The sequence below is a fragment of the Cornus florida genome, unplaced genomic scaffold (assembly GCF_030987335.1).
Source record: "Cornus florida cultivar Cherokee Brave unplaced genomic scaffold, ASM3098733v1 CherokeeBrave_3.0.0_Hap2_Chr03, whole genome shotgun sequence".
NCBI classification, from domain to species: Eukaryota; Viridiplantae; Streptophyta; class Magnoliopsida; order Cornales; family Cornaceae; genus Cornus; species Cornus florida.
The window spans coordinates 40964253-40978566 of NW_026775573.1; the positions used below are offsets into that span (position 1 = coordinate 40964253).

The 14314-nt window shown below is 33.2% G+C and overlaps 2 protein-coding genes across 2 annotated transcripts; both read right to left on the reverse strand.

Moving 5' to 3' along the window:
* Positions 1-318: 318 nt before the first annotated feature.
* On the reverse strand, positions 319-4926 carry LOC132300348 (receptor kinase-like protein Xa21). Its single transcript, XM_059797378.1, has 3 exons — positions 4476-4926; positions 962-2959; positions 319-833 (listed from the first exon to the last, which is right to left on the reverse strand). The coding sequence occupies exons 1-3, from the start codon at positions 4792-4794 to the stop codon at positions 439-441; spliced, it is 2712 nt and encodes a 903-aa protein (XP_059653361.1). The 5' UTR covers positions 4795-4926; the 3' UTR covers positions 319-438.
* Positions 4927-5593: 667 nt separating this feature from the next.
* Positions 5594-9593, reverse strand: LOC132301496 (leucine-rich repeat receptor protein kinase EMS1-like). The gene is made up of 6 exons (XM_059798745.1): positions 8897-9593; positions 8046-8408; positions 7262-7624; positions 6441-6803; positions 5939-6229; positions 5594-5625 (listed from the first exon to the last, which is right to left on the reverse strand). The coding sequence occupies exons 1-6, from the start codon at positions 9591-9593 to the stop codon at positions 5594-5596; spliced, it is 2109 nt and encodes a 702-aa protein (XP_059654728.1).
* Between the last annotated feature and the right edge of the window lie 4721 nt (positions 9594-14314).

Sequence of the window (14314 nt, forward strand, 5' to 3'; positions counted from 1 at the left end):
TACATCTATGTTGGTCATTAGATGGAACTTATCTCACATCAGATTTAGATGGAGAATAATTTGGGCATATATGTTAGAGCGTGACTCGAACAATATTAGATTGCAGATTCTGGAGGAGTACGATAAGTCGCACTTTTGCGAACCTGCTGCACTTGTTGAAGAGTCAAAGACTGAGGTTCTGAGAATTCTAACCGGTCGAAAAATGCTTTGAGTAGGTGAGAGAGGACAGAGTGGGTGAGTGTAGAGAGATGTAGCCTCATGATGAATGAATAAGAAGAAGATTGATCCAGAAATGAGTTTAAATTAAGGAGACAAATTTTGAATTATTCACAACACACGGACTATAACATGATCTTCAAAATCATTTCTCTCAAGAAAAATTGTTTCAAAGCGGACCTAAATTATTAGAGAGAAAAATATGAAAAGTACAAAATACTACTAAAAATGATACATGTTAATCTTGATTGCTTCATCTTTCAAGGTGGTACCAATATTTGCAAGAAAAGAGGTTTTGATTTTCTTGAGTGTGGCCAAAGCATCAATCATATTGATCCTTTCCTTAGCTGAATCATTGGAACAATCCATGGCCAAACGAAAGATAGATGATGCACAGTCCACCTTAGCAGAGAAATTTTCATCATCTCTTTTTATCATATTGGTGTCCACAATTTCAATTATCGAACCCTTTAATGCTTCTTTCACCCAACGCTTCAAGCTCACCTCTCCGGCAAACATTTCATCAGTCGGCTTCTTCCTTGAAAATGTTTCCATCAACAAGATACCATAGCTATAGACATCACATTTTGTTGATACTCTTCCTTCAATTCCATACTCTATTCATCACATCAACATTATTAATTAGAAAAAAAAAACAATGAAAAAAGATTATAATCAAGGAAAAGGACTATACAAGTTCATAAAATAAATAGGAAAAGCTGAAAATTGAATTAACAAACATCACCTGGTGCCATATACCCGATTGTTGCCAAGGTCATGGTTTGTACCATTAGATCTCCTTCACCTAAGAGTTTTGCAATCCCGAAATCAGCAACACGTGCAACCATGTCTTCATCAAGGAGGACATTGCTCGGTTTCAAATCACAGTGAATAATAGGTGTTGCATGATCATGATGTAAATATTCTAATGCAAATGCAACATCTATCATTATGTTTAACCGTTGTAGAATGTCCAAACAATAGTTGTGAGAATACAACCACTCCTCGAGACTCCCATTAGGCATGTACTCTAGTATCAAGGCTTTGAAATCCATGTTGCTGCAACTGCTGATGATTTTAATTAGGTTCCGATGACGAATGTTGCGCATTACTTCGCACTCGGCATCGAAACTCTTGAAAGCTCCTTCTAGTTGCAAATTGAATACCTTCACCACGATATTCATCCCATCCAAAAGCGTTCCTTTATATACTGAACCATAACTTCCCATGCCTATTAGGTTGGTTTCACCAAATGCTTTTGTCGCTTGTAAAAGTTCCTGATACGAAACCTTTTTCCATGCAAAAGGTGATATATCTTTCTCGGTATGCAATTCGATCTCTTGTTTTCGATATATTTTCAACAAAAATATGAGGGCTATAACAAGAAATGCTAATGCAATCGAGGGTAAAATAAATTTCAAAACGGGTACAATTTTCAACCTTGATCGCCCATTCTTGTTGGTTTTACAAGGGGGAACTTGCAATCGGGGTTCACCACAAAGTGCATCATTATGCAAAAATGACCGAGCTGTAAAGTTTGCAAAATGTCCTCCAGTAGGAATTTCTCCTTGCAGTCTATTGAAAGACACATTCAAATATTCGAGATACCTGAGTTCCTCTAAGGACTTGGGAATTTTTCCAGACAAATTGTTACTAGATAGATCCAATAATTCCAAGCTTACAAGGTTGCCGAGTGATCGAGGAATAGGTCCTTGTATTTTATTATGGGACAACGAGAGAGAAACTAACGACTGAGCTCCTCCGATGGTGTTTGAGATTGTACCTGATAATTGATTCCTTGACAAATCAATTAGGGTTATGACCTTCAAGTTTCCGACATACAATGGTAGCTCACCAGTTAGAAAGTTTGAGGATAAGTTAAGACCCAAAAGGTCTTCAAGGCTCCACAAGTTTGACGGTACCTTGGAACTTAATCTATTGGAGTCAAGGTAGAGCCATCTTAGAGATTTAAGCTCACCCAAGCATGTCGGAATCTGTCCATACAACATATTAGCACTCACAGACAAATCTCCCAATTTCCCCAACCGACAGAGGTCACCTGGGATGGATCCTTTCAATGCATTGTTTTGAAGATGCAAACGTACAAGATTTTGTAATCTCTCTAGTGATTTTGGAATTGGTCCAGTCAAATGGTTGCTTCCTAATCGTAGGATTACCAAGTTGCTCAAATTGCCGATTCCACTGGGAATGTTGCCCCTAATTTTGCAGCCAAATGCATCAAACACTAGTAGTCTAGTAGACAAATTCCCGACAGACATTGGAAGTATGCCGTTTAGTGGATTTAATGATATGCGCAAGACCTCCAATTGTCTACAATTTGTTAAAGAAGAGAAAATTCTCAACTCTGGAGTAGAAGATTCCCCCTTCAAACTATTTGTATGAAGGAAGAGCTTCCACAAGAGTGTTAAACTACCAAGTGTGTTGGGTATAGATCCAGTGAATGAGTTCATGCTCATGCTAATGATGGTAAGCTTAGAAGCATTAGAGATAGAGCTCGGAATTGTTCCGCTGAGTTTGTTCATGATTAGATAAAGCTCTTCAAGATTTGGAAGCCAAAACCCCATGTCCAAAGGAAGATTGCCAGAAAAGTTATTAAATCCCAGGTTAAGGATTTTCATTGTTGACACATTGAATATTTTGAATGGAATGGTGCCAGTTAAGGTGTTTCCATAGACATCAAGTGTCTGGAGATTAAGGTTACCAATCTCATCTGGTAAAGTACCTGCCATTCACAACATGAACACCCTAGCATTATTAATCAAGCTTTAAGTCTAAATCAGAGAGAGTATAAATCAAGATAGCCTTTTATAGAAGGGATCAAATGAATATAATTGAATTGTGAAAGAGTACTAACCACAAATATTGGAAAAAATCAAATTTGCATAACTACATATATCTATTTATAGTTATCATTGTATTATACTTGTATCAAACTATTCCCAAATATGTTATTTATGAGTCATTATACATATAGTTTAGTCCTTTTATATGGTTTCAAAGTAGAAAATCCACCCCTTATCTACCAAATATATCTATGTTTTTGGTTTTATTTTTTATTCCCTTTTCAACCAAAAATCTAGGGACGTCCAATAAAAATTTAAAACGCATTTTTTCTATTTTTATTTGGACTCTCTTGTCTATAAAAAGTCTTCTTTTCTCCAGCTTTACACGTATTAGAAAGACATATTTATCTTTAATTCTTAGAGCTTTGTAATGAATTTTTGTGACAAAAGAATCAACCAATTTTCGAAATTGATTTTCTTTATTGGAGAGCACAAATACATATGAGTGATGTTAGGAAGATGTTCTCTATTTGATCAACACTATCGAGACATCTATGGATTATTTTGTTCGATTAGCGCAGGATTTTCTTTTTCCTTTCAACTTCGTGATTAAAAGGAAAGTGATCCACTTACTACGAAAGGGGATAAAGGGCTCTACAAGCAACTCTTGTGCAAGAATTGAGGAATAAGACTGCAGTCCCAACAACTTGATGAGGAGTTGTAGGAGTCGGTATGGGACGTTCAGCTACTAGTTCTTAGTTAAGTGGAGTAGATGAGAGGCTCAAACAAGGTATGTACAACACTGCTTTGAGATATTGGATTGATTTGGGAGAGACTACTAGATTTCATAGTTTTTTCCTTGCCGAGGTTCTTCCACATAAAAAATTTCCTGATGTCATCTCTAACTTTATTTACTTTACTAATATTTTTTTATTATTATTTTGTGATTGGTTAGCTTTAATTCAATAAAATAAAAATAATGTAAATCTAAAAGTTTTCTAAAGTGTAAACTAAACCTATTCACCACCCCTAGGTCTTTTTTCTGAGATCAAACTAAACATATTCAACACCCCTAGGTCTTTTTTCTGAGATGTCTTCTGTCTGAGATCAAACTTTTCACATACACCACTTCCACACTGTGTAACTCATAATTTTGATACTCACAAGTAAATTTAGAGCACCCTTTATATATAACAAAAAATAAAATAAAATAAAATCTTCCCATAGACACTCATTGAAAAAAATAATAAAATAGAAAAGAAACCTACAGGGCATATATATAATTATATATAACCAGTGATATGCATGATATATGGTTGAACAATTATCTAGCTGGCAAGGGAAACTCCTATACAAGTTCACCAATTTTCTATTATTTTTATGGAATTTCCTCTTCACAGAAAGTATATATCAAAACTACTAAATCGACAGTTAGATATTAACTTAAATCCATACCTTTCAAGTTGTTTTCACGAAGATATAACTCCTTGAGCATGGTTAGGTTGGCAATTTCTTTACGTATGCCACCATTAAAGCCATTGAATGACAGTGATAAAACTTGGAGCTCCCGGCATTTGTATAAATCTGATGGAATATGCCCTTGAATCTGATTCAAATAGAGATAGAGTCTAGCAAGTTTAGGAAGATGGTTGCACATGTCTACAGGCAAACTTCCAGACAGGGTATTGTTTGAGAAATTAATTATTCTCAAAGATGAAATGTTGAAGATTGAAGATGGAATGGACCCTGTTAGAGAGCTGCCGATTAAGTTCATTACTTCCAAACGTTCAAGATTACCTATCTCTGATGGAATTATACCTGCATAGTTGTCAGAAGGAACACATATATAATTTTCTCCCTTGTTATACTAATATGCTTGTAATTAATATATAATTGTGTAATAATAACAATTGGTCACACAAGAGTACCGAGTTAAATCATATGAATAACTTGTTTTGATGCTCACGGGTAAATTTTGGACACCCTTTACATATAACAAAAAAATGAAAACAAAATCCTCACATGAAAAAAAAAAAAAGAAACTTACAAGACTTATTTAGCTAGTGGTTTGAATGATATGGTTGACCAATTAGCTAACAAGGGAATCTTCTAAGAAAGTTTATCAATTTTCCATTCTGCTTATGGAATTTCTTTTCTACAGAGTATATATATATATATATATATATATACACACACACACACACTACTAACTTGTGACTTAGATTTGTAATTAAAACCATACCTTTCAAATTATTTCTACCAAGATATAACTCCTTGAGCATAGTCAAGTTGCCAATTTCTCTAGGTATGCTGCCATTGAAATCATTGAACGATAATGATAGATATTGGAGATCCCTGCATTTGCCTAAATTGGATGGAATTTGCCCATGAAGCTTATTCCGTGAAAGATAAAGTACTCCAAGTTTAGGAAGATGGATGCACATATCTACCGGCAAACTTCCAAACAAACTATTGTTTGAGAGTTCAATTATTCTTAGCAAAGATATGTTGAAGATTGTAGATGGGATGGACCCTATTAGAGAGCTATTGACTAAGTTCAATACTTTCAAATGTTAAAGATTACCAATCTCTGATGGAATTACACCTGCGAAGTTGTCAAAAGCAACACATATAACAATTGTTCACACAAGAGTACCAGTTATGATGATATGAATACCTTATTTTGAAGCTTAAAGTTAAAACTAGAACACCCTTTAAATATCAAATAAAAAATGAAAACAAAACCATCACATTTGCACTAAATTGAAAATAAAAATAAAGCTAATAATTAGCTAGTAAAGGAAATTCCTATGTAAGTTTATTAATTTCTATTTTGCTTCTGGATTTTCTTATCTACAAAAGGTATACATAAAGATTACCAACTCCTGAGTTAATTAGATGTGAACTCAAAATCATACCTTTCAAGTTGTTTCTACCAAGATATAACTCCTTGAGTATAGTCAGGTTGCCAATTTCTCTAGGTATGCTGCCATTAAAGCCATTGTCTGACAGTGATAAATCTTGGAGCTCCTTGCATTTGTATAAATTAGATGGAATATGCCCTTCAAGCTGATTCCAAGAGAGATTAAGTCGTCCAAGTTTAGGAAGATGGTTGCAGATATCGAAAGGCAAACGTCCAAACAGACGATTGTTTGAGAAATCAATTATTCTCAGAGAAGAAGTATTGAAGATTGAAGATGGGATGGACCCTGTTAGTGTTATGAATGATATGGTTAAAAAATTAACTAGCAAGAGAAACTCCAATACAAGTTTATCAACATTCCATTCTGCTTATGGAATTTCCTCTCCGCGAAATATATATATATATATATATATATATATATATATATATATATTTATTTATTTATATATATATATATAAGACTAATTACTTGTTAGTTAGATATGAACTTAAATTACCTTCCAAGTTGTTCATTCCAAGATATAACTCATTGAGCATAGTAAAGTTGCCAATTTCTCTAGGTATGCTGCCATTGAAGTCATTGAATGACAATGACAAATATTGGAGCTTCCTGCATTTGTTTAAATGGGATGGAATTTGTCCATGAAGCTGATTCCGAGAAAGATAGAGTCCTTCAAGTTTAGGAAGATGGATGCACATATCTATAGGCAAACTTCCAGACAAACTATTATTTGTGAAACCAATACTTTTCAAAGAAGAAATGTTGAAGATGAAAGATGGAATGGGGCCTGTTAGAGTGCCATTTTGAAAGCCCAATATTTCCAGACGTGTGAGATTACCCATCTCCAAAGGAATTACACCTGTAAAGTAGTTAAAGGAACACATATATAATTTTCTTCCTTGTTGTACTAGTATGTTTGTAATGAATATATAATTATGCAATTAAAACAAATTTTTTTTTTTTTTTCAATAATTGGGATGTCGAAGGCTTTTCCCCGATTAATTCACAGGACACCTACAAGCTTCTCCGGGTTCGGGTAAAGCTTGGACTATATCTGTAGGTGTGACCCTAAAAAATTATTTGCAATTATGAGGAATCGATCTTGAGATATGATGATATGAATACTTATAGAACACCCTTTTACCTATAACAAAACAAAAACAAACAAAAAAATTAAAGAAGGAAACTTACAAGTCCTATCAATCGATCTAGTGTTATGCATGATATGGTTAAGCAGTTAGCGAGGGAAACACCTTCAATAAAAGGTATATATCAAAACTACAAACTCTTGGGTCAGATGTGCACATAAAATCATACCTTCCAAGTTGTTATTACCAAGATATAACTCCTTGAGCATAGTCACTTTGCCAATATCTCTAGGTATGCTGCCATTAAGGCCATTGAATGACAATGACAAATATTGGAGCTCCCTGCATTTGTATAAACTGGATGGAATTTGTCCATGAAGCCGATTCCGAGAAAGATAGAGTCCTTTAAGTTTAGGAAGATGGATGCATATATCTACCGGCAAACTTCCAGACAGACTATTATTTGTGAAATCAATACTTTTCAAAGAAGAAATGTTGAAGATGAAAGATGGAATGGGGCCTGTTAGAGTGCCATTTTGAAAGCTCAATATTTCCAGACGTAAAAGATTACCCATCTCAAAAGGAATTACACCTGCAAAGTAGTAAAAAGGAACACGTATATAATTTTCTCCCTTGTTGTACTAATATGTTTGTAATGAATATATAATTACGCAACAGAAACAAATATTTTTTTTTTCAATAATTGGACCCCTACAAGCTCTTCCGGGATCAGGTAAAGCTTAGACTATATCTATAGGCGTGGCCCTAAAAAATTGTTTGCAATTAGAAGGAATCAATCATGAGACCTGGTGATATGAATACTTATAGAACACCCTTTTACATATAACAAAACAAAAACAAACTAAAATGTAAAGAAGGAAACTTACAAGTCCTGCCATTCGATCTAGTGTTGTACATGATATGGTTAAGCAATTAGCGAGGGAAACACTTTCAATAGAAGGTATATATCAAAACTACAATCTCTTGGGTCAGATGTGCACATAAAATCATACCTTCCAAGTTGTTATTACCAAGATATAACTCCTTCAGCATAGTCACTTTGCCAATATCTCTAGGTATGCTGCCATCAAGGCCATTGAATGACAATGACAAATATTGGAGCTCCCTGCATTTGTATAAATTGGATGGAATTTGTCCATGAAGCCGATTCCAAGAAAGATAGAGTCCTTCAAGTTTAGGAAGATGGATGCACATATCGACTGGCAAACTTCCAGACAGACTATTATTTGTGAAATCAATACTTTTCAAAGAAGAAATGTTGAAGATGAAAGATGGAATGGGGCCTGTTAGAGAGCCACTTTGAAAGCTCAATATTTCCAGATGTGGAAGATTACCCATCTCCAAAGGAATTACACCTGCAAAGTAGTTAGAAGGAACATATAAATAATTTTCTCCATTGTTGTGCTAGTATGTTTGTAATGAAAATATAATTACGCAATAAAAACAATTTTTTTGATAATTGGGATGTCCAAGGCTTTTCCCTAACTAATCCACAGGACCCGTACAAGCTCCTCCGAAATCAGGTAACTATATCTGTGGCTTGACCCATAAGAAATTGTTTACAATTAGGAGGAATCAATCCTGAGACTTGAATTCCTTGTTTTGATGCTCACAAGTAATTATAGTATACCCTTCACATATAACAAAAAGAAAAACAAACTCAAAAATAAATAAGGAAACTTACAAGTCCTATTGATCGGCCTAGTGTTATGCATGACATTGTTAAACAATTTGTGTGGGAAACACCTTCTATAGAAGGTGTGTGTGTGTGTGTGTGTGTATATATATATATATATATATCAAAACTACAAACTCTTGGGTCAGATGTGAAGGTAAATCATACCTTTCAAGTTGTTATTACCAATATATAACTCCTTGAGCATAGTCAGTTTGCCAATTTCTCTAGGTATGTTTCCATCAAAGCCATTGAATGACAATGACAAATATTGAAGCTCCCTACATTTGTATAAAGTGGATGAAATTTGTCCATGAAGCCGATTCCGAGAAAGATAGAGTCCTTCAAGTTTAGGAAGATTGTTGCACATATCTATTGGCAACCTTCCAGACAAACTATTGTTTGTGAAATCAATTCTTCTCAAAGAAGAAATGTTGAAGATGGTAGATGGTATTGCACTTGTGAGCTTGTTGTTTTGCAAATGGATTTCTTTGAGTCGATGCAAACGAGCCAACTCCTTGGGTATATTTCCATTGAAATTGTTATCGCGGATATCAAGTGATACTAGAAATGAGAGATTTCCAAGATGTGGAGCGATAGTGCCTTGGAGACCAAAATGAGAGACATTCAAGGCCGTGACCCTCACGTGGGTGAGACCACAAGAGACACCAATCCAATTGCAAACTGAGGTAGTGGAGGACCAATTACTTGCCAATACATGTTGAGGGTCATAAGTGATTAGAGTTTTGAAGGCAAGAAGAGAAAATTGGTCGGTGGTTAAGTTTGTGATGGAGCTAGACAAGCAAACCATGAAACAGTTTACCAGTAAGGAGATGGACAAGAGGAAGCAATTAGTCTTCTCCATGGTAAATTACTATGTATTAATGGAGTTGTGTGTGTATAGCAAATTACAAGGATGGATGGGTTAGCGGGATTTATATAAGATGGTGAAAAGAAATCAAGCACAGCATATAATCAACCAAACAACGTTCGAAAGTTCTTGTGGGGTTGCCTAAATAATACGTGTGAACACTTGCAAGGTCTCACTTGTAAAGGACACCTTGTGTGAAGCTATCTTTAAATCTTTAACTAACTCATACGTGTGAACACTTGCATGGTCTCACAAGTGTGTGAAGCTTTCTTTAAATCTTTTTGACGAAAGCATAACGTGCAATGACCAAGGATATGTTTATCTATTTCTTTGTCTTTTTCTTTTTGACTATTTCAAAGAGGACATTTTTTAAAGAAACAAAAATTAAAGATATTTTTCAAAACAAAGTAATAAATTAAAATATACATCTATATATATATATATATATATATATTGATTGATAATATTTTTATTTATAACATTTACAATTGTTCTTGATGATTTTTTTATATTAAGTGAGATATTCATACAAAATTGAAGAAAAAAGTTGTGTGCATTGAAGTAACACAACTATGCCAAATAAAACAAATTTAAATGTGTGTTTGTATTATAGTTAGGATATATCTTATTTTTGTATACATAAATTACAGGACTTTCTTATGATTTGTCATAATTATAAATTTTTTTTTTATGATTTGAGAAATTCCTCGAACCTCTTTTGAGAAGGATCTAACTTACACGGAACTCTCTTCTCTTATAGCCAATGCGAGTCAATGATGAATTTTACTAATGTTTTCATTAAGGAAATTTTGAAAGAATTACCAAAATACTTCATCCCTACCAATATAACCATTGTTACATAGACCTGCTCAAGAGACCCAAACCGAAAAAGCTTGCTAAATCTTCTTGAAGACTCAACTGAGCATTCAAACCAAAAAGCCACAGTGACCAAACCTGTGGCACCCATGAGCTTCATTCAACCATATATTGTTTCTCGTGAAATACAGCCCTCACTCCGGCGAGCTTCAGTCCAGTCCGACGAGTAGTACAGGTTGCCAAAAATAGATATAGAGAGCTCGATTTGGCACAAAACTCTCATCACTCTCATCCATGGAAGTCGATATGGGGCAACTATTATGATTTATTTAGATCAGAGTAATTTAACAAACCATATGGGAGGTCCTTATAATTATGACAAAGAAAGTTAGTGTAATTTATTCTTTTAGTGTATACTATTAAAATTTTTCTAATAAGCCAATTTAATTAAAACCCCTGCTTGAAATAATTTAAAATTTAACGAGTGAAACTTATTTTTGTATTAAAAACATGAACTATTTTTAGGTAGGTTCTCCAATCAAAAATTAAATTTTGTAAAGTTAAATAAAATAAATAAGGAATTGTGCGCTTTATATTACGAGTCTTCACCTTTTTATAACTAGTGTATATTCATGATTTTCATGTATCATATACATTAAAACAGTCTAAAGAGAAGTAGACAAATTTTTTTTAGGTTTTTTTTTTTTCTTTTTTCTTGAATAAAAAAAATAGCTGAAAGAAGGCCGTGTAGCATAGGAAAACGGAGGATTAAAGATGGAGATATGGAGTGTCCAATGATGAGAGAGAAGGAGAATTGAAAATTGAAGTAAAAATTAGAAGTATGGGACAATTTTAGAATATATAAAGTTCTATATATACAAAATAGAAGTATAAAAAACAATTAAAGGGAGCAGTTTTGAATTTTTAAAATCTATACATACAAAAACCAAATATAAAATAAGAGAGGAGTTTAGGTCATATGCAAAAATATCAGTAGGGACAAATTTAAATATTAATTTTTTTTCATAATTTTAGTGTGGGCAAATTCAAAATTATACATAATTTATAGGCAAATAATACAAATACAAATTAAAAGTTCATATCAAACTTTTTATAAATGTGTTCTAAAAAAGGGTTTATATACCCACACCATCCAATTAAATAATAGGAGTAACAAAGTAATGTTCATAAAACTTTGTGATACATCTAATTTCTAGAAGATCGTTATATAATTTAAAATTTTGAGTTATTTCTAATCCTCTGTGGCTTCTTTATAGACTTTTTTGTTCTTCTGTTTAGTTTTGTACAGGAATAATAACAAGCAAGGCTTGGTGCATTACTTTGCCCTTGTAGTAAATATTTTTAGTTAAAACACTGATAGAGAGGGTGGGGGCAGCGAAGAGGTAGTGATAAAGCGGAAGTGTGAAAATGACAAAATTAATCTACATCGTACAAAATAATAGCATATGTGCCGACTGTAAGAATAGTATCGGAAGAAACATAAGAGCAACAATTATTTATAAGAATTGTGTGACTTAATTTTGAGGACTACATTTTTTTTTTTTTTTTTCTTTTTTCACATTAATTTAATATTTATTTATTCGGTCTTAGTATAGACTTCATGGCCAATAGCCCTACATTTAACCAAAGCAAAAGGCCAACTGACTTAAAGGGAAAAAAGACACTTTATTTTTCTTTGGAATAATTAATTTATAATGTCACATATCAGCTTTTTTGAAGCCCAGTCTCTACTACTTGTTGAATTGACCAGTCTAGTTCCCATTTGCAACTATTACTTTTCATGATCCGACGTTCTTGCATGCATTTCACGAGTCAATTAAGAAATATTAACCCAAAACAAAGATTTTCTTACTACTTTTTGGAAATATAAATCTGAATTTTTTTTCATATTTTGGTACAAGAGAACATATAATCAATTTCTAGTTCTGCTTCATACTAATAAAAATTTTCCCATTAACTGAAAAATAATAATAAAAGTTTTCTGGGACACAAATCTCAAAATTTCATTGGTTGAAAAGTTTTCTTAATTTGTGATGGTTTTTCTTTTAAAACAATATATATATTATTGCACTTTCAACTTGCAAAAGTATAACGAAAGGGTCTCAATCCCAATCATATAACACTCGTCATCAAAGAGGGAGGATATAAGTGAGCAAAAATGTATATTTACTTTACTATTAAAAAATTAAATGAATAAATAAATGCAACAGTATGACTTTGCATGACTGGGAAAGACTAAAGTCGAGTCAAGAAGAAGAGACCACAGAATTAAAATGACTAAATGTAGGCTATATAGCATTACTTGACGACTGGGCTTTTACTTCCGCCAAGAAGAAGAGACCACAGAATTAAAATGACTAAATGTAGGCTATGTAGCATTACTTGACGACTGGGCTTTTACTTCCGCCAATTGTTATGTGTCTCCACCTATCATTCGCTTTAACCAAAGTGACCAAAAAAAAGCCCTTCTGAGAAAAGACCAAAAGTTTAAAGGAATAAAACACACATAGAAAAGATGATATGTTTACACACTGCGTCCAGTGTATTGTGTATCAGATAAGGGCAGATTCAGAAATTGACAGCGATATGGTGGGTTAATAATTCTTTGGATGGATTAATATTAAATTGATAGCGATATAGGCGGGCACGTGTTGTGCATGTACGGCTTGGATGAGTTTGGTGCATAGTATGTCAGGCGCATCCAATACCTTCTCGTAGGATTTATTTTATTGGGTATGCTGTGCACGCTATTTCATTAGTGTACACACCCAATCAAACATAACATATTACAACTTTACAAGTGGGAAAGCCAATTTTTTTTGAAATAGTGCATCATGTAACTCATGTTATAACTTGTCATCAGCAATTTTAGAAGTAGTTAGGTAGACCAACATTTTTTGAAATAGTGCATTGTCATTAGATTAGATTGGTACATTAGTGACATAGCTTGGATAACGCACCAAATATCTACTCTCTACTCTTATTTGGGAGACTGCAAATGAAAGAACCCAAGACATTTGAAGGCTTTGTTCACATAACACATCAACAAAATTAAATTCCATAGTTCCGAATGGCTAGACAAAAATTACGATGGAAAATGAAAGGATTAATATGAAAGCAAATAAAAAATGATTCTATTTTTCAAAATTACTCTTATGATTTCAAATACTATATATATATATATATATATATATATTGTGTTAGATGAATCTTCTTTATATCTGATTGTTTATATTATTTTTAGCAAATAAATAGTAAAATGATAGATTTTTCAAAATAATAATATAATTATTTATATTCATATTTAATTTGTTTATATTTAAAATAAGGTTTCATAAATACAGAAAGAAAGGAGGTTTTTGACGCCTTTAGAAATTAAATGCATACTAGAATTGAATTGTTACTTCCTTTGCTACAAACTTTTACACTTGACATAAAGTGCATTTGTTTGTATGTGTCAAAAGAAGATGCAATATGTTGGCGGATAAGAGAGATTTATGGGATTTGTTTTATTTATGGGTTGATATTGGGAGCCATTAGTGATAGTTTCCTTATATCGTGATCCCTAATTGATATCACTGATTCTTTGCTTAACTGGGGATTTGCCTGGATTTGCCTTAATTAGAATAATATTGAATTGAGGATTTTTCTTAATTAGAACAACATTGTAACTACTTATTGTGCTAATGTGATCTTTGTTGAGACATACTGAATAAGAAGAATTCTCATCTCTTCTCCCGTGAATGCAAGTCCTAGTGACTGAATCGCGTAATATTATTGCGTTCTTCTTCTCTTTTCCATCTTATATTATTCTATATGGTATCAAAGCAGGTTCTTTCGATTTGATTCTTCATTGAGTAAGTTGTTGTGTCGTTTGT

What these genes read in the sequence shown, in the direction of transcription:
- LOC132300348 (XM_059797378.1), bottom strand. Translation starts at nt 4,794, where the DNA reads ATGAACTTAATCGGCAGCTCTCTAACAGGGTCCATTCCATCTTCAATC. An exon ending in TCGTGAAAACAACTTGAAAG is followed by an intron (nt 2,960 to 4,475) that starts GTATGGATTTAA and finishes TGTGAATGGCAG; the next exon opens with GTACTTTACCAGATGAGATT. An exon ending in AATCGGGTATATGGCACCAG is followed by an intron (nt 834 to 961) that starts GTGATGTTTGTT and finishes TGTGATGAATAG; the next exon opens with AGTATGGAATTGAAGGAAGA.
- LOC132301496 (XM_059798745.1), bottom strand. Translation starts at nt 9,593, where the DNA reads ATGGAGAAGACTAATTGCTTCCTCTTGTCCATCTCCTTACTGGTAAAC. An exon ending in TGGTAATAACAACTTGAAAG is followed by an intron (nt 8,409 to 8,896) that starts GTATGATTTACC and finishes ACTACTTTGCAG; the next exon opens with GTGTAATTCCTTTGGAGATG. An exon ending in TGGTAATAACAACTTGGAAG is followed by an intron (nt 6,804 to 7,261) that starts GTATGATTTTAT and finishes ACTACTTTACAG; the next exon opens with GTGTAATTCCTTTGGAGATG.